This window comes from Hippocampus bargibanti, linkage group LG06, assembly GCF_051943395.1.
Source record: "Hippocampus bargibanti isolate YZ-2025 linkage group LG06, ASM5194339v1, whole genome shotgun sequence".
NCBI lineage: Eukaryota > Metazoa > Chordata > Actinopteri > Syngnathiformes > Syngnathidae > Hippocampus > Hippocampus bargibanti.
In genome coordinates, this window is record NC_142739.1 from 12542295 (window position 1) to 12568094 (window position 25800).

Consider the following 25800-nt stretch of genomic DNA (forward strand, 5'->3'; position numbering starts at 1 on the left):
AATAGTGCTTCAATATTTCAGAGATCTGGTCATTATTGCCATTTATTTCAGCACCCAAGCAAATGCGAATAAAACATCTGAAGATGGAGGACACCGATTCGCTGCGGCGACCCCTTGAAGGGAAAAGCCGAAAGGAAAAGATGTCAGCACCCTAGTATAAGTAGTTGGAAACCAAAACAGGAAGTCAACTTTTTAAGATAACTGATGGTCAAATAGACATTCAATCGCAGCAGGTGAGTCTGTGGCTTTACCGGTGCGCACCGCGGTTTTGATGTCTTTCAAGCCCTTGATCTCTTAAACTCTAAGCCCAAACTTGATCCCGCAGAATCTTATTTTTCTTGTCATAGGCATTACCGCCGACAGTATTCGGGGGGTTTCCAAATTGCAATCTAACGTGAAAATATAGCTTTTCTTCAAAATAGAAAATGCTGGACAACAATCAAAACTCAACGAGCCAGCTGGTCATTGAATTGCGACGGTTTAACAGCCCAGTACAGTACTTAATATTCGCAACACGTCGGTGAAACGCAAAACGGTAGAACGTAATAGGATATAGTATATAAATCGTTTACGCACACGCTGTAGCTGGACTGTTCTTTCGAAACAAAAGTGTGTATTTATAGTATTTGAAGAATTATTAAATCAATTAAATAAAAGCTAGGAATATTGTATCCGGCAGTCATTTTTGCGCGTGGTGTTTGGAGTGTTGAGACTGTCGTAAACAGGATTTATATCAGTACAGTATTTCGCTACTCGTAGTTTTTTCTCGATTTTCTGTCTTGATTTAAAAGGTAAGATCCATATCCCTGCCTTAATTTCAATTAATTTACAGGGAAATGTGTTCGTTATCAGTTGCAGTCACGCAAAAAGCAATACGTTTTTTTCAATTGATCTAAAATAAAATGAGACGAGTAAATTTTGAGTTTCCGGTTTCCTCTTCGAGATTATGCTGTGTTCATGTACTCAAAACACGTAGGAAATTATAAAACCACTCACGAAGAACATAGACAACCGACTCGTGCTGACACTGGGTGGCCAGGTACAGCAATCCATACTAAATGCGCACGTGTTTATAAATATGAAATAGTATTGAGCATTCCATTTTTTTTATTTTGCTGCGTACATGTATGTCCCGAAGAAGGCGAAAAGGGCGATTTCTCGTCCGTCCCGCCGGCAGAGGCGGGACGCCCCACCTGCTTGTGCTGCGTCGAAAAGTTTTCTGAATTTGAAGCACTTGGCTAAAACTGCGGGCTCTCAAACATGGGCAAATGTGGTCTCGTCGCACTTGTTGTCGCGGCAATATCTGTGCTACTTGGGGAGAGGATTGTCAATTTAAGGTAAAATATATCTGTTTCCCGTGCAATTCCAATCAGTTACATATATTTGTCATGTGGTCTTTTCTAACTTTTCGCTCGGAATTAAAAGGAAAAGAACCCTCGCTTCACGAGAACAGGTCAACAATCACCTCCCCAATTGTGTTCCACTGAAGAATTTGAGTAAGCAGACTCCCCTTAACATTATATCATTCCACAAGAAATGCACAAATAAATTGTGAATGTTATAAATATGCTCTTGCAGATGACGGTTCAGAGGACATCGCTGTCTTTGGGGATGGGCTTGCTTTTGTTAGCACTGTAAGTGTTTGAACCGGTAGTATGAGTTTAGGATTACATGTATTTTAATTAGTGTAGCATATGTCACACTGCTACAGAATGTTTTTTTTATTCAAATGGCATGCGAACAAACAAACAACACTGCAAACAAAACACAACAAAAGTAAACAAAACCACTGGTTTTGAATAGCTCGTGGAGCTTCTAGATTCTAGAACAGGGGTGGGCAAACTTTTTGACTCGCGGGCCGCATTGGGTTCTAAAATTTGACAGAGGGGCCGGGCCAGGAGCATTTGGAGGGAGTGTTTGGGCCGGAAATACTCCGAACAAGTTATGTCCATAATTTATAAAATCACTTCAAATGACTTCGACTGAGCGTATTTTACAAAGATTCCACAGCATATAGCTATAGTTTACGCTGAATATATGAAGTCTTGTTTTCGAGTTGATGACGATCCCCATGTGACGTCACGTTTGGACCGCCCTGACCGAGAAAGCGACATACAATGCATTTTGGGTACTTTGTTTAGTCTGAAAACTTCGTGTTAATCCGTGTTGATGGCGAAATTAGAAGGAAAACACATACATAACGCCATGGTGAATCGTTGTGTGTTGCACCAAGACAACTATTTGATATTCGCTGACACAAATTCCCAGCTGACAAATCAGCCCATTTCCAACGGAGCTTGGGCGCAATCTTCTGCTTTTTCTGGGTGCTACATTGCTGTCATTGACGGCTCGAATTGATATGGGAGGACTCCTAGAATCAATTGCAAACATTTATGCTTTCCTCTTCAGAAGAACAAGAACAAGAAAACATCTTCTCCGAATCTGAAGCCATTGTTTTGATTCTCGAGCAACCTTCTGAAACTGGCCATTTCCGGATTCATTTTGAAGTCATTTTTATTGGTGTTTTTCATTTAACTAAAAATATCAGCCTGCCTGATTTGGGTATTTTAGATGCTATAAAACGTTTTTCTGATGTCAGTGGGAAACAAAAACAAAAAATGGTGCCGGTTGTCCTTTAAATGTAGTATGTACAAACCTCATAGCACAGTAAAAACACTACAACCCAATTTATTAACTGTCTTTCAAATGTGAAAAATATCCCTGATCAGTTAATAAATTTGTCTCAAGGAATATGCAAGATATGGCATTTACAAACTATTTCGCAGATACTTGGAGGAGGAAATGGAAATAGATTAAAATAACATATGCACTGTGATTTATCAAGATTGCGTCTGTTTTTAAGTTTCCATCGAAGGGGCAAAGAAATCAACATTTATTGAAAAATGGAATCACTTTCAACATTCAAAACATATTATTACACAACGAAATATTCAAGCTCAATAATACCTACTTGTGTTAAATTCCGCCAAATCATAGATGGTTTGTCCTGACCGCGCGCTCAACAAACTCCTCACTGACGCTCTCGCCTTCACGCGCTAACAAAACACGTGTACCGTCGCCGAGCACACAAACATAGACTACCTGCAGTTGAAATTTGCATACTCGGCTCGGCAGCCAATCAGAAGCCTGCTTCTTTCTTCCGGACTTTCGCAAGCGTTACAAAGTCGTGCAATTGCATGTCATTTTCCAAAATAGATGCACAGAACCTCAAACTAGAAGAAAGATTCAAAAGAAGCTAACAACATATGTGACGCTACAAAACGTAAATTTACATTAAACCGTGACTGTAAAGTGTACGTGAGACTTATGAAAGGGCTTAGTGGCTCGTAGGAATCAATGCAAACGTTGCATTGTGCACCACAATGACAATCGACTACTGTAGCAAAATTTACAGCCATGCGCATTTGCCGTAAATTAAGCAAGGTAGCATTTGTAGTTGGTGCATTCTTGATTTAAAAAAAAACTTTATACTTTGTGACAATGTTTCTTAATGGGATTGGTCTCATTTTGCTTCAAGTTGGGAAAAATGGGCCAGGCAACTTTTCAGTTATCTGCCCTGTTGTTCGCTAGCTTTTCGTCATGAGTTTTAGACACTGTTTGTACTATAATTTGGGCAAGTTCGGCGGGCCGGATTGAAAAGCCTAACGGGCCGTATGTGGCCCGCGGGCCGTAGTTTGCCCATGCCTGTTCTAGAATCTAGAAGTAAATCAGAGGTGTGTCTCAACAAATCATTCTGCATACTTAACATTTTGGAAACAGTTGGCAACATACATTAGGTGACATAATCGCGTAAGAGGCAGTAACATACATTAGGTGACATAATCGCGTAAGAGACAGTACGTGATCGCACAGGAAATAACAGTTCCTGACAGATAATCATTATACAAAAAAGGAAAAAGAAGAGAGGGGTAAAAAATAGAAGAAAGAAGAGAGAGAGAGAAAGAGCGGGGGAAGTGCCAGGGGTTTTAACATTTCATTGAGTCTGCACAACATAGTGAAATTGACAAAAAAGAGAGGGGGGGAACACCAGATGATTCGTCAGGCACATCATCATCTATGCCATATTTCATCAACAAATCATGTGTTTTGATAGCGTTTGGGTCGGCAGATGGTTGAATCATTTTCTGATATAGTTTCAATTCATTTTGAAATATTACAAATAGGGGTTTCCTCCCACAAAATTTAGATTTATGAATATGATGGTTGGCAAGAAAAACGAATAAATTAATAATAAAATATTTATCGTTGTAATATCCAATCAGCATGTCTTTATAATGAAATATGAACGGAGAAGTGATTTTACATTGAACATATTTGACAAAGTGTTTCCAGAAGCGAGTAGTTTCGGGACAAGCCCAGAAGAGGTGAGTTGCAGTTTCAGGTTCAGCTTCACAAAATGTACAATATATATTCTGTAAGGACTGTATCTTATGTTTAACAGGATAGCAACGGTGCAAAGGTTTGTAGGTTATTTCTCTTTGTTTGTTTGTGATGAAAAATTTATATGGGAGGGTCCAAACCTTTTCCCATGGGATATTTGGGACATACGTTCTCCAGTGCTGAACAATGTAGGGAACTGTCACAAAAGATTTTTGAAACAAATGTCTAATTGCACGGTTCCGATTTCGAGCAATTTATGAGAAACAGAGTTTCCCCAGGGCGGTTTCTGTCACTGAAATTGGCGGTGGTCTGTCAGGGGTAGCGTAGTGACCCTTGAACAGGCTTATGATACCACTTGGGATGGCATCCATAACGATGGCAAAGTCCTTAGGGGTCACAGGGATTTGATGCGTATTGAGAAACTCAGCATAGTTCATCAAATCATTGTTTGTGTTAAAAAGTTGCTTTACATAAATGATACCCAAGTCAATCCATCTCGACAAAAACAGTGATTTGTTTTTGTACAAAATATGACAGTTATTCCAGATCATACATGAATGTGGAGAGAAAGAATGGTTATACATTAGGCACCAGGCTAATAAAACTTGTTTATGGAATTTTGATAGGTTAACAGGCAATTTTTCAACCTTATAATTACATTTCAGCAAGAAAGACAGACCACCAAGTCTGGAAAACATGGATTTTGGTATGAAATTCCAGATTGCATCAGGGCTACACAGATAATTACGCAGCCAGTTAATCTTAAACGTATAGTTTAGAGAAGTAAAGTCCAAAAAAATTTAGGCCGACCTCCTTTAGCATGCTGGATATGACAGAGTTTCGTATATAATGAGTTTTATTTTTCCATACAAAGTTATACATTATTTTGTCCATTGTCTTACATGTACTTGGATCCACATTTAAAACCATTGTGGGATATACAAACCGAGAGATTCCCTCCCTCTTTGCTAGCACTATTCTTCCGTTTAGTGATAGATCCCTTTGTAACCAGTGATTAAAGCGCTTCTTGGTTTTATCAATTATTGGATTGAGGTTCAGATGACAACGCTCTTCGTCTTCTTTGGCTATGACAACACCTAGGTATGTCACTTGATTTTTAACAGGTATGTTGTATAGCATAGACTCATTACATGACTTCACAGCTAACAACTCACATTTATTTATATTAAGCGAGAGACCTGACACTTTGGAAAACTCTTTAACCAGAGCTATGCCCTTTGGAATTTGCTCAGAATTTTTCAGGAAGAGTGTGGTGTCATCTGCCACCTGGCTAATCGCAACTTGCTTGCCCGCTACTTCAATACCTCGGACCTCGCTTTCAGTGACCAACAGTGATAAGATTTGTGCTGAAAGTAAGAATAAATAGGGAGAAATAGGACAATCTTGACGGATGCCATGGGAGACGTTGAAGCGAGGCGACGTACCATATTTAAGCAGTATTGAGGAGTTGCAGTTGGTGTACACAGTGTCTTAACAGCCTGAGTAAAGTAGTTTCCAAAACCAAACTTATTAAGTGATTGAAAAATAAAATGGTGTTCCAAAGTGTCAAAAGCTTTGTAAAAATCGAGAAATAAAATAAAACTATTGTGGTTAAGAAGTTCCTGATAAACAAGCATTTCCAATACAAGACGAACATTATTGGCAATGTGTCTTTTACTCAAGAAGCCTGACTGTGTTTCACTAATTATATGCGGTAAGGATTTTCTAATTCGGTTTGCAAGGATGGAGGCTAAAACTTTATAGTCTGTATTTAGTAGGCAGATAGGGCGCCAGTTTTCAAGAGATGATGTGTCTTTTTTTGGTTTTGGAATGAGAGATATAAGACCTTGAGAGAGTGAACAGGGGAGGGAGCCTTTTGAGATACTTTCAGAATAAAAACATTGACCGCATGTAGACTAACATGGTGGCACAATAAAGACGTTGACAAAGCAACTCTTCCCTCATTCCTCCGGACACAACAATTAGCTAAACGTTTTTAAAGCTAGCACAATTGTGGTGTCTAATTATCGAAGCACTGCAATAATAAATGTTACAAATGGCAACAGTGAGAAGAGACTGGAGCTGTGATACGGCCAACATTATACGTTTTGTGTATTCTGCTAACCTGTACACAGCTTTGAGATTTCAGCATGTTAGTTTCTGTTGAGCGAGATTGTATATAACAATGGAGTTGGATTGGATTGGATTGGATTTGCCTTTATTAGTCTAGCAGTGGAGAAATTTACATTTCACAGCAGCAAAGTTATGAAAGAAATGAAAGTAGAAAAGCAAAACACAGGAGCTGCTGGAAAGGCAGGAGTGATCTATTAAATACTATGGTGCATAACATACAACAACGAGGGAGAGACAACAGTTGATGGATATTTTACTCTACAAGAATTGCTTGAAAAATGCCCCATTAAAGGAAATGCAAGCAATACCACCAAGGGTCGCCTCGTTTTCTATAATGCTTGCTTGACACAAAAAATGACTCAAAAGTACCAACAGCAAAACAAGTATCTTTGGGTATGTTTGTGAGCACACCTACCATGCCTTATAAATCAAGATATAAACCGTGAATAAGCTAAGAAAATTTTGCAGGCAATCTGTGTCGTCGAAGGTGAGCGATGTGGTTTTGATCCTTTTGAAAAAAGGCCACATGGTCACATGCGTGTACACCCTTTAGTGACGTTTTTAAAATGAGTCAATTTAGCGATATGTGCCTATACTCCTTTAGAGAGGGACCTTGTTGAGGTCAAATCTATTGCACCTCAGCTCAAATACAATTTGCCCAAATTTCTTCAGGACTGGATGCATCAAATATCAATTCAAAACACAATCTAACAAATATGTGCAATCACATATTAATTTAATCAATGACAATGCCTACGCATGTTTGTTAAAAGTACAATGTGTGTTGACGTATGTTTTAGATCATATTAGCAAGTTGAACATCATTTTTGTCTGCAATTTTTCTGTCCACAGGGTCTAAAGTACCCTGGAATTTACTCTTCCGATGCTCCAGGGAAGATCTTCTTCCTTGATATGAAAGACCCCCGGATGAGGCCGATTGAGCTGCGCATGACGAGAAACTTTGACCTGGAGACGTTCACCCCTCATGGCATCAGTGTCTACACAGACCCAAATGGTATGAGCTATCTAACGTTGAGTTCAGGAAGTTAAAAATATTTACATTGAATGCAATAACAGTTGAGGCTTTTTTTCTTGTTTTTTTTTTATTTTTCAAAACATTGGTATGAGATTCAATGCGCTAAGCATGCATACAAACCTGTTCAAGCATTTGGAAAACATTACGCAGGGTGTCTGTTCCATGAACTAATTGGCATTTGAATCCGCATTCTGGTACAATATCAAAATACAATAGTGTACTGTTAATTCATTTGAAGAATTGTCCCCAAAGTACAAACACCTAACGCTTGAAGAAGGCCATTGAAGCAGCTTCCGTCCTCCCTCTTTTACACACAAAAATGTCGCTACCAGTTCTCTTCAACACAATACTTTGTTGGTCTCGTTGTTTTTCAGATGACACAGTGTACCTTTTTGTTGTCAGTCATCCTCACCACAAAAGCCAAGTCGAGTTGTTTAAATTTGTTGAGGAGGAATTGTCGCTGATGCATCTTAAGACCTTCAAACATGAACTTCTTCACAGGTGCGCCTCTCAAAACAATTTCCTTTTAATGTATTCATTTTGTACTTCTGTTTCTGTTGACCTTCTACAGTCAAGCCAAGCTCTCTTATGTCAGTTCGTCCCCTAATTAATTTCCTCTTACGTAATTTTGGCCCGGTGGTCAGGTGTCGACCTCACAGGGCAGAGGTCGTAGGTTCAATCCCAGCTCCAACTTTCCAGTGTGGGATTTGCATGTTCTCAGCGGTTCTGCGTAGATTGTCTCTGGTTGCTCCGGTTTCCTCCCACATTCCAAAAACGCATGGGAGTGTGAATGAACAATCTAAATTTCACCTAGATATAAGTGTGAGCGAGGATGGTTATTGGCCTTTGTGTGCCCTGCGATTAGCTGGCAACCGGTTCTGGGTGTCCCTCACATCTTGCCCTGCGACCCTTGTGAGGATAATGTGCATCAGAAAATGGATGGATGGCACCTTATAAATTGATGATCTCCAAACCAACATGCCGAAATTATCCAGTTGCATTTAATTGTTCTCAAAATTATTTGACTACAACAAAATCTTTGTTCATCTATCTATGCCAGTGATAAAAAAATGACAGGCAGAACCAATGACAGGCAGGAGTGCATCACAAACGTATCACATTTTTTAAATTCGTGAAATGATTTCCCTTGTTCGGATTTACACGGATTGTTTGTTTTTCTACATGAACCCTATTGATTCCACCTACAACTTGGATATTTACATCTCATAAATAATATATATATATGTATTGCTGAGATTATGAATAATTGTTTTTCTTCTGTGCTTTTCTAGTGTGAATGATATTGTGGCTTTGGGAGTGGATCGTTTCTATGCCACCAACGATCACTATTTTTCACATGAACTCCTCAAAACGATTGTGGAGACTGTCTTGTGTCAACCTTGGACTAATGTTGTGTATTACAGTGCAGGGACAGTCAAAATTGTCTCTGAGGGGTATTACTTTGCAAATGGCATCAACATCTCACCGGACAAAAGGTTGGCTTTTGTTTGTGTAAAGAATTGCCCCTCAGCCTCATTTCATGGGTTAAATATCATTTCATTGTCATGAATAGGTATGTATATGTGATGGATATACTTGACCATAAAGTGCATGTGTTGGAAATGAAAGAAGACTACGCGTTGGAATTTGTCAAGGTAAATCATTTGAAGATAGAGAAGTAATACACATCTCATTTGTTATATTGAAGATTCGTTCTAACTTTTGATAAATATGTTATACAGTATATGAGTCAAATACTTGAGTGGAACCATGTAGACAAACTGAATGATAATGTCTTACGATGTCACCAGGTCGTTGATGTGGGTTCACTCTGTGACAACATCGAAATCGACCCCAAAACGGGCGACCTGTGGTTAGGCTGCCACCCCAACGGATGGAAAGTTTTCAACTATGACCTTCAGGATCCACCTGGATCAGAGGTTTGCGAAAACAAAATCTTCAATTCGAACCACTCCAACATCCAAATCTCGCAATGCAATTTATTCATTTTTGATCTAGTTTTGTCATTCATCATATCCGCTATGATGCTGTGTCATCCAGGTCATCCACATTAAGAACATTCATTCGGAAGAGCCACTGGTGACGCAGGTGTTTGCCGATGATGGTCACAAGATTATCGGCTCCTCTGTAGCGATGACATATGGAGGGAAACTGCTCATCGGATCAATGTTTCATAAGGCCTTATGCTGTGATTTGGACTAAAAGATGATGTATACATCCCCCAAAACTACTGCAAACACTCATTGAAAGTCAAGCAAGTCTTTGGCACCGTTCTTCTCCCAATATCGCCCTTGTCTTGCTTTGTAAATATGTGTTGGAGTCCAGTCAGGCAAAATGTTACTGTATATTCATTTTGAATGTGTGCCGCTGTGCATTTGGTGACTCACCCATCTCGCCTAAATTCTCCTCCCGCAAATGCAATAGAAACGTGATCATTTTTTTCCAGTAGATATTATTGGCACTTCTAACACTAAACACATTTGTTCATATATTTAGCCATAATAATAATAATAATAATAATAATAATACATTTCATTTATAAGCGCCTTTCAAAACTCTCAAGGACACTTTACAGTCACAGGATTTTTTTTCTGCGGGTGAGCAGCAGCAGCCACACATAAAACCAGAATGTGCTGAAATAAACATTTTAAAATGAAATTTGGTGCAGCACTATTGCTTATGATATTCGAATAAATTCCAGATGGGAGTTGTGAAAATAAGCAAGGCAAAAATTGCATGCGTTTCCTGTAGGGAGACTGTGAGGGATGGAGGGGGGCGGGGCCACTGAAGGAAATTGTCTTCCAGCACACATGCAATTTTTATATACAGTACTTTGAACACATGGACATAGTACTTTCTTTTTATGCTTTACTAAAATGTCATTTTTGTTATGAAGACACTACTTTGTTTTTTTTTTGGTAAATGTATGTACCATATTTTCCGGTGTTTAATGCACACCCAGAAGCCTTCATTTTCTTCAAAAGATGATCTCGCAACTACTGTCAGGAGCCACCGACTCCATTTCCGTCTGTAGAAGGAGTAGTGTGTAACCGCAGCCTCTACTGTAGCACAGTATAATATGATGTGCTTTTTTTTTGGACAAAATATATGCTTTGTATCAAATCCCACCCAGTATTTGTGGAGTGTCATGATTGCCCGTGAGCTCATCACACTGAAAGCGAGCACTGGAATTTTCATTCCGGTACTGGTATCCAGTCTGTTTACAATCATTCATCAGCATTGTTTTTAAATGTAGATTTTAAACATTCCCAGGGTTTGAAGTACCTTGGAATGCCATCCTCAAATGATCCTGGAAATATCTTACTTGAACTGAAAAAATGGGACATGGAACCTGTTGAGCTGCCCCTATCAACAAACTGATGTGGAGACTTTCAAATCTGATGGGATCAAAGTCCAAACCGACAGGTACAGGCAGTCTCAAAAGCGATACAAGTAGTCCTTTATCATCGACATAAATTTGGAGCAAAAATTTCCCCAAAGTCAATGATATTGCATGTTTGGGAGTGGATTGTTTAAGCAATGAAACTTTCACAATAAGAGTTTGATTCAGCACCATCATTTATTTCATTAATATCTAAAATATATATAAATGAAAATGTTTGAAAACGTGCTTGTATTTGAAAAAGACATGAAAGAAACGTGCCTTTTTTATTTTCTCCCCTAAATAGCCAATTACAGTATGTACCTATTCATCTGAAAATCCCCCTCGTGTTTCCAGAGCAGCTGGTTGGTCTCACAAAAGCACTGTACTGAAATGCCCGCTCATGGCCAGGCAAACTTGCGTTTTGTGGCGTAAAGTTGCGTCGTTGTTTTTTTTTTTTTTTTTTAGTTTTTGAAACGTTTGTTGGATTTCTGTCGCGTTTTTTTAATGTGGTTAATAATATTTGCTTCCACCTCGTTGGCGTGACTGTGGCATTTCTTTATTGCCTTGATGGTCTTACTAGCATTCATGTGTTTGGTTTGTTTTTACATCAATCCTCCATTTTTTACAGTGTTTTTGTTTTGCTGTTGTTTAGTCTTTTGTTTGCATGGGTGTTTGTCTTTCTTTTTATTGTTGTTGTTTTGTTCCATATTTGTTGTTGTTTGCCCTTTTCGTCCACATTGTTAAACTTAATTGCAGTCCGCTACACTTACAACAACTGGCATATTAAAACAAAATCAAAAGTATTTGTCTGTCATGACTGGAGGACGCCGAAACAAGAAACTGCTTTTAAAGCTACCTTTGATATCAGCTATTGAATATCTTTTTTAAGCAATGTCCTGTGTGTATGATGCACATAGTGCATTGTAAATAGCATAACTTCGATCCCGTGATATCCTCTGACGATGAGCTATCGATTTACAATGTGTTGGGCCTGTGTAAAGTGATTATAGTTATTTTTTTTGTAACCATTGAAAGATAAACAGATTTATAAAAGCCCTCCTGCCAGTCATCAGATAAACCAGAGGTCATTCATTCCCCAGTTTATTTACTCTCTCTCTTGTTCAGATTTGCTCGGGTGAGCTCAGTCCTATTTATTCCACTGAGGATTCGAGAATTAGGTGACTTTTACTTCACATTGTGCTCCGTGATTTAAATATGGAGACACTCGGCTTGGTCTCAGTGGCTGTAACACTGTTTTATATGCTGCTTGGCGGCAGGATCGTCAAGGTGAGGTAAGCGACGTTCACTTTGGACATCAATCAGCTCGAGCCTATTTTACGATTTTATTTTTTTACAGTTTTTCACCGTAACTTCTTCACAAACTTTGCAGGGAAATGTATCTTGCGTCTCGAGAATCTGTCAACAATCACCTCCCTAATTGTACAGTGCTGAAGAATCTGAGTAAGCTCACGTGAGCACGACACATCTGTGTATTCTGTGAACATTTATTTATTTATTTATTTATTTATTTATTTATTTATTTATTTATTTATTTATTTATTTATTTATTTATTTTAGATGATGGTTCAGAGGATATAACTGTCTTTGGGGACGGATTCGCTTTTATCAGCACTGTAAGTGGCACTGGTTTAATGTTCATGTCTCTCTCGTCATGTCCTGAACAGCATATGTGTCATTTGCTTTTTAGACCAACTATTCTTTTAATGATTGAACGGCACTGCCCCAGTGACCCCAGTCTAAATTGTACTGCAAGTCAGTGTCCTTATTTTAACCATTACACGTGGCAAGCCATGTTGATATAAGCGCAATTGCTTGCCGATATCAACTGAATATCCGATATACAGTATATAAACTTAAACCTGCGTATTGCAAGGGAGCTCGGGGTCACGGTTAGATGGTGACATTTTTGATCAGGTGGGAGGAACAGCTGCAGTTTTCAACAAAACGTCTCTATCAGACAGTAAACCTTGGGTATTTTTTTTAATCTACACAGAAGAAAAAGAATGGCATCTGTGTAATTACTGTTCTTTTAGTGTGTGTGGTACTCGGGTTAACCAGCATAGCACACCACACTCATAAGGATAACCACATGCATTTTGGAGCTACGTCCTTTTCTCACCATCTGCCTATTATTACTGGACCTTCTCCTTTGAACCAATAAATCTTGTATGGGGAGTGTGTAGCCGTTGAGGAAAGAGCACACAGAACTGAATGTAGAGACGTGTTTATTCCAACGGCTAACAAGTGGATCTAACTCAAACAGAAAATGCAGTGAAATACATATGTCACATAAACCCGCCCCCTCCCGTGCACCTGCTGGATGAGATGCCTGGTCCTCGTGCCCGCTAATGTACATATTAACTACAATCTAACCCTTAGAAACTGTAACTTTTGCACTGGTTTAATGTAACTACAGAACACAATATTGGTCATGCATTTATCTATGCACTCATTCCTTTTTAAATTCTTCACAAAATTCGATTAATTTGTGCTCCAGAGTGAATACAACACAGTAGAGATGAGGTAAATTCATGATGCCTCCCTGTATTTTCTCAATATTCACAGGGTTTAAAGTACTTTTCTTTGCCATCCTCCGATGTTCCTGGTAAGATCTTCCTTCTCAATCTGAAGAAGCCTGACATGGAACCTGTGGAGATGCCCATATCAAGGAACTTTGACCTAGTGACCTTCAACCCTCATGGCATCAGTGTCTACACAGAGCCAACCAGTGAGCAGTTCTGCTTTAAATCATAGTTCTTGGTGTTTTGCAAAACCTTGAAGAAATGCAACAATTGATGATTCATGATTGTTTTTTTAAACCAAACATGCAGCCTTGTTGAATACCAACATATGGACAAACTATTCAAAGAAAGTTGTCTATTGGACCAGTCAATAGTCTTACAACCTTTCCAGTACTAATGAAGAGTGTCAACCTGTTCAATTTACCACTATGTGTATCTTTGTGATCTTCAGCTGCTGTTTTCACCCCTCAACTATCCTTTTTTTAAACCTTTCTTGCAACCTGTAACCTAATAACACGATAAACTGTCCACTGTAGACACCGCTGTCCCTTGCAGTTGTTAGATATCCACAAATGTACAGTGTACACAAGACATTCTTTCTCCCCTTCTCAGATGGCACAGTCTACCTGTTTGTTGTTAATCATCCTCATCACGAAAGCCAAGTCGAGTTGTTTGAATTTGTTGAGAAGGGATTATCCTTGACACATCTGAAAACCTTCAAACATAAACTTCTTTACAGGTATACATTTATTTATTTTTTTCGCTTCATTCGACAAAACTCAATCATGTTCGTTATTTCACTCACAGTCAGGAACATTTTTCTCTGTTTTCCCTCCTAGTGTGAATGATGTTGTGGCTTTGGGAGTGGATCAATTCTATGCCACCAACGATCATTATTTTTCAGATGTAGTGCTGAAAAGTTTTGTGGAGCCTCTTCTGGCTCAACCTTTGAGTAATGTTGTCTATTACAGTGCAGAGTTAGTCAAAGTGGTCTCTGAGGGCTATTACTCTGCAAATGGCATCAACATTTCACCTGACAGAAGGTTGGTGTGCTCTTCATAATTGAGAGACAGATGTTGACATGTTGTATGTGTTTTTGTTTTTAATGATATGAACAGGCATATATATGTGGCTGATATCCTTGCCCATAATGTGCATGTGTTGGAGCGAAAAGAAGATAATGCATTGACTTTTGTCAAGGTAAAATAAATATAAAAATACTCATATGCATATATCCTGAGCAATCATTGTTACCAGAAAGGAAATTAGGGAATGCCCTTTGTTGAAAAAACAACAAATACAATGTTTCTATCCATTTTTGTCTTCTACATTTTCACCAGTCCGTGGCCTTGGGTTCACTCTGTGACAACATTGAAGTCGAGCCAAAAACAGGTGACCTTTGGTTAGGCTGTCACATCAACCTCATGAGACTTTTCCAATTTGATGCCAAAAATCCACCTGGATCAGAGGTTTGTCTCGACAACCTTGTTTTATTTGTCAATGTGTTTTGTTGCAGATTCAGCTGTTGTTAAAGCGCTAAATAAATCAATATGCATCATATTGTATTGTAATGTTATGGTAACGTGCGGTCACTTCAACCCAATTTGCTTTTTCCACATTTCTACTTTCCAGGTTATCCGCATTCAAAACATTCTTTCGGAAAAGCCAGTGGTGACTCAAGTGTATGCCGATGACGGTCATGTGATTATGGGCTCATCTGTCGCGACAATCTATGAAGGCAAACTGCTCATCGGCTCCGTGTTCCACAAGGCCTTATGTTGTGATTTAGATTTAGAAATGAAAGTGTGATTTCAGAAAAAAAGAAAACTTAACAAAGAAGGAAATAGAAATTTGAACAATTTAATTTGGGGCCTGTAAAGAGACATGTTGGTGGACCTGATAAACCTGAGATTCAACCACACGTGGAGCAAATGAAGACAAAACTAATAAATTACAGAAATTGTGAAACATAATGCAAATAAAGTCCTGAGTATCACTTGGCAATGAAATGTAACAGAAGATAACCTGGCAGGTTTATCATTCCAATACCACCACACATTAACGTGATGTAGAAAAATAATCACAATATTGTTGTCCATGTAGTGCATTATTATATTAAATCATTCACTGCCATTCCCGAATGACGTGGAGCGCCATTCACGAATTTGTTCGGCTTTTGTTTTTTTCTTGCGGGAGGTGCCGATAAAGCGCTGGTCAGACAATGTTTTTCCCTTCCACGAGGGGGCAGCATTTACCGTTTGTCCAACCACCCATGAAAGAAGAGTCTAAAGTTTCTCACGCTGCATTGAATGTTGAGGTAGTCCTAAAACTCAATATTTTGTGGATCCTGGAATTTGAGTGAAAATGACAAAAACCCTGGCACTGGAGTGGACACATTTTTCCAAGTTTGGCAGTGAATGAGTTAAACATTACCCATTATCATCCTTATTAACTAAAACATCTTCATCTAGTACTTTAGAAATCGTAAACCGAGTCACAGCATCACTTGGCTGTGCTATTTCTTCCTGTGCGCTTCCTGAGGCTGGCACTGTAAATATAATGCCATCGTTTGGTGAATCGTTTGTCCCACTGACTTTGTTGAGTACGTCATTGGTTCTCGTGCCGTCTGCTGGTTCTGTCGTGGTAGAATTTTCTTGTAGACACCACTGACTCTCTTTGCCTTGGCACTTGTCATCCTTGGGGTTCATAAATACTTCACTGATGCTCATCGGACATTTGTGTCGTGGGGAGTGATCCAACATCTCAATGTTGGTGGTGACAATGTCACTGCAGCTCTTGGAGCGATTGAAAACATCGATGGAATTTGGTTTTGTGGTCATTCCAATTTCCTTGATCACAGTGCTGTAGTCTTCCTCTTTGTCCGATAAAAAGCTAAATATATCAATGACAGACAGTTTGGCCACATCTGACCTGGGCGTGACCTCTTCCGGCTTTGTTTCTTCATCATGGAAGGGTCTGCGTTTTTGTCGTCTTTTCTTCAATACTTTGTGAGCCTCCACAACCATGTTTACATTCCAGCTGAAAAACAGAGACAGCCACGCGAGGCCCATGTAGATCCATATCTCCGCAAAAACTTTGTACAGCCTGGGGTATTCGATATTTGGATTCACACCTGAAATGAATGTGCATGTGGTAAATACAAGAATGTAATGTACAAAAGAGAAGACTGGACAACGATCTGACGTCAACCTGCCACGTAATCCCCAAAACCGACAGTTGTGAGGGTGATGAAAGAAAAGTAGAGGCCTTCCAAATAGCTCCATCCTTCCAGGGACATGAAAACAAGTGGGGGGAAAACCAAGTGCACGAAGAGCCCCCATAACAGGAATATAGCAGTGCAGATAAGTTGAACACGTTTCTGATTAAAAAGAGAAAAAAAACAGGATAATTGTTTTTGTACTGTATTATTTTTCTCTTTTTGGAGTAATTTTAAATGGTTTCCAAAATGTACAAGTTAAATCTTACCACTGGCACGTTTTTGCGGATCAGGATCTGGGACAGACGTTTTGCTCGGTCTCCAAAAAATGAACCCAGCTTACTTAACCATACCAGACACAGCGGGATCCCGCACAGACCATACAAGATGCAAAAGATTCGACCTCCGCTCGTCTTTGGGGCGACATTACCATAACCTGTAGAATACAACAACACAAATTATTTTTTGTGGAAGGTATGGAGCAAGTTCAACTATCCAAATTGATATATTTAGTATTCATTACTGTTGGTTCTAAAGTGCTATGTAAGGAACCCAAATTACAATGCAATGAGGCTTAGATACTTTAATTATCGGAAAGTAGCCAACACAAAAAAAAATATATATCTTGACCGATCTACCTATCTATCAATCCATCTATTTTCCAAACCACTTTATCCCCATTCAGGTCACGTCTGGTAGTGGAGCGTCTCCCAGCCATCTGCGGGCACTAGGCGGGGAACACTCTGAATTGGTTGCTAGCCAATCGCAGGGCACACAGAGACAAACAATCAGTCACTCCCACACTCACACGTAAGGACAATTTGCAGTGTTCAATCAGCTTGCCAGGCATGTTTTTGGAATGTGAGAGAAAAATGTCGGAGAAAACCAACACGGGCCCGAGGAGAACATGCAAACTCCACATAGGAAGGCCGGACCGGGTCGTGACCTCTGTACTGTGAAGTGGGCGTGCTAATTACTTGTACTCGACAACCAGTCTCTCTTTCCATCTGTCTGTCTGTCTACACACGTTTTATGGGAGGGTGCAGTTTTGCACCCACCTCCAATGATACAACGGCTTTACACGGTGGTGCAAAAAATCTCACTTGCAGATGAAAACTGTGTAGTTTGACACGCAAGTCTTACTTTTAGTGTGACACTTTAATATGCATGTATCTTTATAACTGACTAAGAAGAAGTGTTCCATCTTCCATGCATACAAAATCAATGTTTGATTTATTTAAAGGACAACCGACGTCTCCAGACAAGCTGTGTCCATAATTTGTAAAATGGCTTCAAATGACTTCTACTGAGTGTATTTTACAAAGCTATATTTTAAGTTTTAAGACTCGCGCTGAACATTCAGGAAGTCTTGTTTTTGTGTTGGTGACGAGTCCTCACGCAGTGACGTGCGGTGAGGTTCATTGCTAGTGGGGCACTGACGTCATCAATGACGTCACCGCTCGTCTCTACTTAGTATTTGAACGGTAAATGTGAAAATTCAGCGATTTTGAAAAAAATCCTAAAACGGTGAAGTTAAATGGACAAGAACTTTAAAGTACAAATCACTAAATACATCTAACTGTTTAATTTATTTTTTCATTTGATATTTCCATGACAGCTTTCCATGATGACAGGTGAGGCACTGCCTCACCTGCCTCCACTGACTGCACGTCACTGACCCGACCGACAAAAAGACACATTGTAGCAGTCCTTCATCACATCAATGTATTTTGCTGTACTGTTTATCTGAAAACCTTGATGTTACATCCAAAAGCCGCCAGCAGAGGGAGTCCGAGCTCCTTGAAAGGAATCTATCAGCCCGTGGAAACGGGCTGATTGATTCCTCACGCGAGCTGGTGGCCATTTTTGGGTGCGACATTCCCCCCTGACCGTTTGCCTCAAAATGACACGGAATATATTCTTTAATCGATTGCAAACATCTATGCTTTCCTCTTCATAACTATTTGAGTCATATTCATAACTGGATGTGTAACAAGAAAGCATATTATCCTAATCTGAAGCCATTGTTTTTATTCTCCAGCAATGCAAGACGTATTGGCGTGACATCACGAACTGGGGGCGGGCCTTTCTGAAAACGCCCAATTCGCAGCTAATTTTTCTGCAGATTTTGGACACTTTAAGTCATTTTTATTGGTGTTTTGCATTTGAATAAAAATATACTGCGTGTTTGGGTATTTTAGATGCTATAAAACGTTTTTCTGATGTTAGTTAAAAAACAAAAAAGTGACATCGGTTGTCCTTTAATTCGTATACGCACAGGTATTTTAGTTGAAATAACATACACACACCTATTGTTGTGACAACAGTCGCTGCAAAGATGACAGAATTACCCCAGTCCCACATGTTGTGATGTTTGTCCCCAGTGATGATCACACCTTGACCTGCAGCCTGTGATGCTACCTGGAAAATGTTGTATAGAATGCATTTATTCATAAAAACATCACATATTCATATTTTTTTCTAGTATAATGCTTCACCTTGTTGCATCTTGGACTGTTTGCCACCCGATTACAAGGAAAAGGTAGACAAATTATACTTTTACAATCACTGTGGATAGATTCGAGGAAGCCAAAAGCTTAACAGTCACAGGAATGACAAATATGAAGCAGGTACAGGTTGTCACCATAAATTTAAGAGCTGTGAGAATGATGTTTTCGTCGATGGACCTGGCTGGTACATACAAACACTGACACTGGGCATTGCAAACTTCTACAACAATCAGTGTGAATTTAATTCAGGAGTTTCAACGTTTTTGTAAATGCCTATTTATTTTTGATGACGGGTGTTCCATTGGAATCCATTAGATGTGCACGTTTAAATGAATAAAATACGCGAATAAAAACATCGACACTGTTACGTTTTGCAACTTAATAAAAACACTTGTCAAGCCATTGAAGACCAGACACGCCTTGTGTCAACATTCCAACATTTGAATAAGACGTGTAGGTTCATGCTTGTTGCCCTGGAGAGCGTTTTAAATACCGCCACGCGTTTTCCTCGTCGAAACAATAGTATGACAAAATTAGCTTTTTGTTGTGGATATTTTTTGTACTTTCTGACCCAACAGGGAAGAATATTTCCGAGACAAATAAATAAAGTGAAATGCTGCGTCCTCCTTAATCTTACTCGTACATGAGGTGAATTTTCCTGTTTGATTACAAATCGGAACTGACTACTGTACTCGAAGTGTGACACGAATGTCGACTTGTGTGATAGTTAAATCCATACCTCAAGAATTTCTTCCAGATCCTCTTTCCGAAGGCAGGGGTACCTCTCCAAAATCTGTTCTTTTTGATGAACATATTTGCTCCTTGCCAATTCCCAGTTTGGTTCCTCAAGAATTTGAAAAATCGCAGCCCCAATCGACAAGTAAAAAATAACACACGATGTTAAAAGGGGCCCCTGGTCAGTCATATTCAAGAAATAACTTTATGCCCCATTCGGCCGCGGCTCTCATACCGTTTCAGCTTTCTCCCGGAACTAAATAAAAGGCCGGGTTGATTCACACACAAAGCGCGCGTGCGCACAGAAACGCGCGAGTCTCTCCAATGTTTAGTCACCCGAGTTACGTAATTATCATGTACGTACCTGGCTGGTGCTACAGGTGAAAACGCTTTGCAGTTAGAAAAAAACAACAATACAAAAAGTGTGTGCTTTAATTGTTTGCAGAAAATTGTTATCTAAGGTCGTAATGAAGGCTGGTTCATTTGAGTAAATATTCATCGAAGACACACGGCAAGTCTATACACACAGTGAAATGAGAAACATGATATCAAGATGAACTTAAAATACACTACAACCTGCAAAGTGAACATAATTTCACGTTCTCCAAACACGCACTGTATTTCTGTGTTTATGCAATACTTGCTGTTGTAAACTTGGAGTTTAATTTATATGAGGTGTTTAAGACATAAATCGACCAGTTAATTTCACATTTCAATTAGAATTTCTAGTTAAGCAGTCTTTTGTTCCAATTTTTATGAGAGTCACGCATCACATAACATTTATTGATCCTCGTTAATAGCATCAGAAAGGGTCATTAGCAGAGATAGCTTCAGGATTTTTTTTCTTTCCCAAGGCGAAAGGGTTACTACTGTAGTTTATTTTAATATACAAGGTGAGCTTTATACAAATACAACAGTTTACAAACAGTAAACTGTATCAACCATGCAAGTGACAGTTACTCTTATCTTCATTTGCAACGACGCAGAAATTGTGCATGCGTTTATGTAAAACTTGAATCGAAGTGGGGTGGAGACACACTGCAATGAATGATAATACATACTGTACTGTACTTGACGCTCAAGTCAGTGTCAATGCAACTATCTGTGCCCAAATGATATTCTCATTATGGAATACTTTTTCGATCGGAAAATACCCATGAATGTAAAATAAATGAATGTAATTCTAATAAACTAATCTTTCCTGTTATGTACTGCTTGGTGAGTGCTGTATAGTGTTTTAATTAAATTAGATTTAATTAAAGTTGAGTTTCGTTTCGTTTTTAGGGGCTTCCTTCAATTGCGCACACGCAGTACCTTGCGCAATAACGCCACGCAATCACGGATTGTAATGTTATTAATCTCATGGTAACATGGCATAGTATGTGCATGGTGAGTTGTGGCTCTCATGCAACCCCACAAGGCGCATAAATGGACAAAAACATCAGTTAGACTTAATGCGTAAATTACAGAACATAACTCCACCCTTTAGAGGTCGACTGTTTTGCTTGGTCACTATCCTACGTCACCGCCTCCGTGAAAACCCGTTTGACTCTTCTTGAGGGGGAAACACCGGAACTAATGGTTTCTCACTAAAGATGGCGCCAACATCCCCCAAAAATGTCGTCGTTCAGGTAAGAAACCTTTTTATTTTGTAAAGCCTTAATATAAAAATGTTTTCAACTAATATTTTCTTCCGAGCTATTGGAGAAGGCTTCGTATAAACGCTAAGCACGCTAAAACGCTAACCTGTTTGTACTCCCGAGATAAGACTCAAATTAATAATATGATACAAATACTGCAAAACACTGTCGTGAGTGTTTTAAAGAGTATATACATATTTTCTGTTTCAGCTATTATTGCAAAGAATTAAATATTTACAACTTCAGGTAACAGCATTGTTTTGTTCTTGCAACATATTCAGCTATCATCGAAATGAATTCAATATTTACAATTATAGGTGACATTGTTTTGTTCTTTGTTAATGCAGTCTATCCACTATATATTGTTACAAAGCCTTTTGATTTTTGCTCATTTGACATTCTTGTTCCTTGTTTTTTCATGTGGACACACGGCGTTGACATGAATATGTGAGTATCCATTAACTGTTAACCTTATAAATGACATGATATGATATGATTTATTGTGATGTGGATGCTGCTTGTGTGTCACACATGTAACACTGCGCTTTAAACAAGTTCATTGTATTTTTTTGCATTGGCTGCATTATGGAATTTCTTCACTTCTTTTGGAGGGAGGGGTGCGGTCACCTAGTCACCGTGAAGCATTTGCGCGCAAACACATCTTTATCTTCTGAGAACATATGCTCTTGAAATGCTAGATCTGTGTTAAGGCTACCAGGAAACCGCAAGGGATTCCTCCACTCTTGCTATGAGACTTTACACATCTTCATTTATCGTTTTATATCATGGACTTTTTTTGTCCCCAAAAGGAAATTTGTCATGGACACTCAACTACTGCTGCAATTTGCAGGGCCACACAAACCACAATCCTGTGAAAAACGTAATCCAGGAAAAACTAATCAAATCAATGCAGTGTACACAAACCAACATATTTGCATTCATTATCTTAATAGATGTAGGAAAACAGAATGTTTGTCACAGTTCAGCATGCTACCAGGGACTTAAAATCTCCTGGCATAAGAATGGTCGTAGAGATTTATTTTGAGCCTGTTATATTGTGAATTGTTTCATAGATGGTGTTGAAAGAAAGATGTCTGTTAATGTCCTCTTTTATAGTGAGAGAGAACAGGCTGTGATTCAAAATGGCTGCCACACATCTCACGAAAAAGAGTTGCACTTGAGATTTCTCACATATAGTAGTAAATAAAATAAATTAGTCTTGCAGTATTTTGTAATATTTGTCCTCAGCAATGACTGGCAGACTGCTGGTGAGAGGCAGGTGCACCTGAGATGGGTCACCAGTCAGTCACAGAACGCATGTACACAGTACATCATGTACACAAAAAAAAAACTGTTCATACTGATATTCACATCTATTGACAATTTTGAGTAGTCAACAAATCCAATGTATGTTTTCTAAATGTATGAGGAGAACCTGCAGAGTTTAGAGCCTGTACTTCCGAATTGTGAGGCAGATGTGCTGAACAAAGGTCCACCATGCTTAGGAATTTTTAAATTTTGCTTATTTAAAATATCAATTTTTGACCATGATTTTGTGTGTAAATACCAAAAACATTTCAGTGGTTGACCAAGGTTTGATAAGTGTGGTAATTTCTTTCTGCACTAGGTGGCAGCACACACTACTAAAAGCAAGTATAATTAAAACACGGAAATACACTCAGAAGCCCCCCCAGCCTCCACGCCCTGCCCAAAAGCCATCACTGTTTGACCAGTACCGTGTTTTCCTAGTGGTTGATTCAAATGCTGAGCAGAAAAATAATAACCGTGTACTTTACCATGTAGCTTATATTTTATGATACATTTCAAACCATCTCTTTATGGTTTTAGGTATGTTTACAGTAATTTTTTCAACCAATTTATTTATTTTACATGAAAAATGAAGAGTTTTGTTAAAATTAGTTAATTTGATGGCTGACTGAACCTTAATGTACATATTATTTCTTTAAACTGTGGCTTGATCCAAGTTCATAGACATCAGACAGACCAAAGATGTCTGCGTGTAGACAGGGGCAAAAACATTATTTCCTGCTTGATGAATTCTTCATGATATAACAGTGCCTCGTGAATATTGATGTGCCGTTGCCATCCCATTAGTGCTTTTGAGAGCTCAGGGCGGGAGCACAAACAAAAACCACGGCGACTGTGCTTCCGTGCCTGCACGCAAGATTCATATTTTGCAGTATGTTCCTGACGGCGTGTAGCTTTACATAAGATGACTGCTGTATAATGTGTAACATGCGACCAGATGCAGCGCTGAAAGTCAAAGGGAGATGATTTGGGCGTAGGGAGGACTTTATTATGTAATCATCGAGTGACTGAGCCAGAGAGGGATAAAGATGTTCCAAACAAACATAGTCCTCTCCCCACCCCCCATCACTGTGACTGCTGGAGCAGAGTGACTGAATGGTGCTCTGCATCATCATACATGAGCAGTGCATATGGCTGTTCTTTCCTACTTTTTTGAGGACATGTCACTTTCTAGGGTGTGTCCAGAGTGTGAGTGGGAGCTCATCAGTTAGTCTGTGGTTTCAGTCTGGCGTTGTCTCAAGGGATCTGTGAGGTCTGTGAGTGGCGCTCCTCCCCTCCTGGTTCTGTCTCCCGTTGCTCTCTTGGGTCCAGCACAACACCTGCTTCTTGCACTGGCACACAACAGTCTCCTAAGCAACTGGGCTCCAGCACCACTCCTTCATGTGCCCTTTGTTTTTTCTCTCTCAGACCTGGACACATCTAAGCGAGATGAACGAAACAAACAAACAAAAAAAAAAAACTAAGTACTAGTCGGGTCTCTTCCGGGAATGTGTTAGTAAATGTTTAACAGCAATTTGAACACCCTGATGGGGCGTCACTTTGCTCTGTGACTAAAGTCTACAAGGGAAAAAAGTGCCCTTTTCAATGCTGGAAGTATATTGTTTTAATATTATCTGCCGACCAGCGATTTTGGATTAATTGGATTAACAGAATCATCTATTCGCTGGTAAGATCTTGAATCGCTAACTGTCAGGCATACTACATGAATTTGTGTCTGTGAAACAAAGGTGATGGTGTCTGAGAGGGAATAATGAACCCGTTCACTGACCCCCTTCCTACCCGCCCGCTGCCTATCAAGCATATGTCCCTAATGGGGTCAGGCAGATGGGTGAGCTCCATGAAAACGGCTTGAATGTGTGCATACAAGTATGCATGTTGTTGTTTTTAAAATACAGATTGATGGGTTAAACCACACACTTTATGCCAGTTCAAGGTATAACTGACTGCTAATTAGTGCCTTAAAGGACAACCAACACAATTTTTTTGTTTCCTAACTGACATCAGAAAAACGTTTTATATCATCTAAAATACCCAAAACATGCAGGCTGATATTTTTAGTCAAACGCAAAACACCAATAAAAAGGACTTAACGTTGCCCAAAACTGTCACTAATGAGCTCAAAACTGGAGAGATTCAGAAAGTCCCGGCCCCAGTTCGTGACATCACATCAGGAAACTCCTTCACAAACTGCCTTGCTCCAGAAACAAAACAATGGCTTCAGAGAGTTCAGATTCGGAAAAAGATCCTTTCTTGTTACTCATCCAGTTAAGAGTATGATTCAAATAGCTCTGAAGAGGAAAGCATAAGTGTTTGCGACCGATTAAAGAAGTCCTTCCGTATCAATTCGAGCCGTAAGCAACGAAATTGGTGAAGGACATGACATATGAAGCACACATGAAGCTCCGTGAATAAGCAATATAGCATCAATTGCATGATATGTAGCATATAAGGACATGAATAACAAATAAGAAGCTACAAGATGTCAACATCAATTCAGATTGTTTACTGGTCGTGCATGCAAAACGTTGCTTAAACCTTCAAGATGAAGAGTTACGAACTTACGTATGAATGACAGCGGTTATCCATCGCTAACTCCGGTTAGCTCCTCGTTCTAGCAGCTGAATGTTTGTCCGATAGGTTTGCTCCACTATTTTGACGATTGCTCTCTTTCACCACTGGAAGCAACTTTCTACCCATTGTCAGGCTGACAGGATGACAGCGGTTATCTAAGTGGGGTTCGCGCACTCCGGGGAGCTCCTCGGCTGGCGCTATACTGCTCTGCTGCGTTGAAAATGCTGCATTGCTTGTCCGCTGGGAATTTGTGTAAACGTACACCTTCTTTATGCGTGT

The 25800-nt window shown here is 39.4% G+C and overlaps 4 protein-coding genes across 4 annotated transcripts in view; 3 read left to right on the forward strand and 1 right to left on the reverse strand.

Moving 5' to 3' along the window:
• The first annotated feature begins 937 nt into the window (after positions 1 to 937).
• LOC148896523 (serum paraoxonase/arylesterase 2-like) lies at positions 938 to 10726 on the forward strand. The gene is made up of 10 exons (XM_088999650.1): positions 938 to 1039; positions 1139 to 1337; positions 1426 to 1496; positions 1579 to 1634; positions 7387 to 7549; positions 7945 to 8071; positions 8863 to 9066; positions 9144 to 9225; positions 9382 to 9510; positions 9632 to 10726. Exons 2-10 carry the CDS (start codon positions 1261 to 1263, stop codon positions 9791 to 9793), a joined length of 1071 nt encoding a protein of 356 aa, XP_088855776.1. The 5' UTR covers positions 938 to 1039; positions 1139 to 1260; the 3' UTR covers positions 9794 to 10726.
• Positions 10727 to 12110: 1384 nt separating this feature from the next.
• Positions 12111 to 15346, forward strand: LOC148896524 (serum paraoxonase/arylesterase 2-like). The gene is made up of 9 exons (XM_088999649.1): positions 12111 to 12268; positions 12367 to 12437; positions 12555 to 12610; positions 13563 to 13725; positions 14132 to 14258; positions 14359 to 14562; positions 14638 to 14719; positions 14860 to 14988; positions 15152 to 15346. The coding sequence occupies exons 1-9, from the start codon at positions 12192 to 12194 to the stop codon at positions 15326 to 15328; spliced, it is 1086 nt and encodes a 361-aa protein (XP_088855775.1). The 5' UTR covers positions 12111 to 12191; the 3' UTR covers positions 15329 to 15346.
• A 19-nt stretch (positions 15347 to 15365) lies between these two features.
• kcnk5b (potassium channel, subfamily K, member 5b) lies at positions 15366 to 20269 on the reverse strand. Its single transcript, XM_088999647.1, has 5 exons — positions 19986 to 20269; positions 19046 to 19157; positions 17006 to 17172; positions 16730 to 16898; positions 15366 to 16652 (listed from the first exon to the last, which is right to left on the reverse strand). The coding sequence occupies exons 1-5, from the start codon at positions 20169 to 20171 to the stop codon at positions 15949 to 15951; spliced, it is 1338 nt and encodes a 445-aa protein (XP_088855773.1). The 5' UTR covers positions 20172 to 20269; the 3' UTR covers positions 15366 to 15948.
• Positions 20270 to 24476: 4207 nt separating this feature from the next.
• LOC148896526 (uncharacterized) overlaps positions 24477 to 25800 on the forward strand; it is a 45719-nt gene continuing 44395 nt past the window's right edge. Inside the window, exon 1 of the mRNA XM_088999297.1 lies at positions 24477 to 24616. The gene's annotated coding sequence lies outside the window, so the exon portion shown is untranslated. The remainder of the gene's footprint in view (positions 24617 to 25800) is intronic.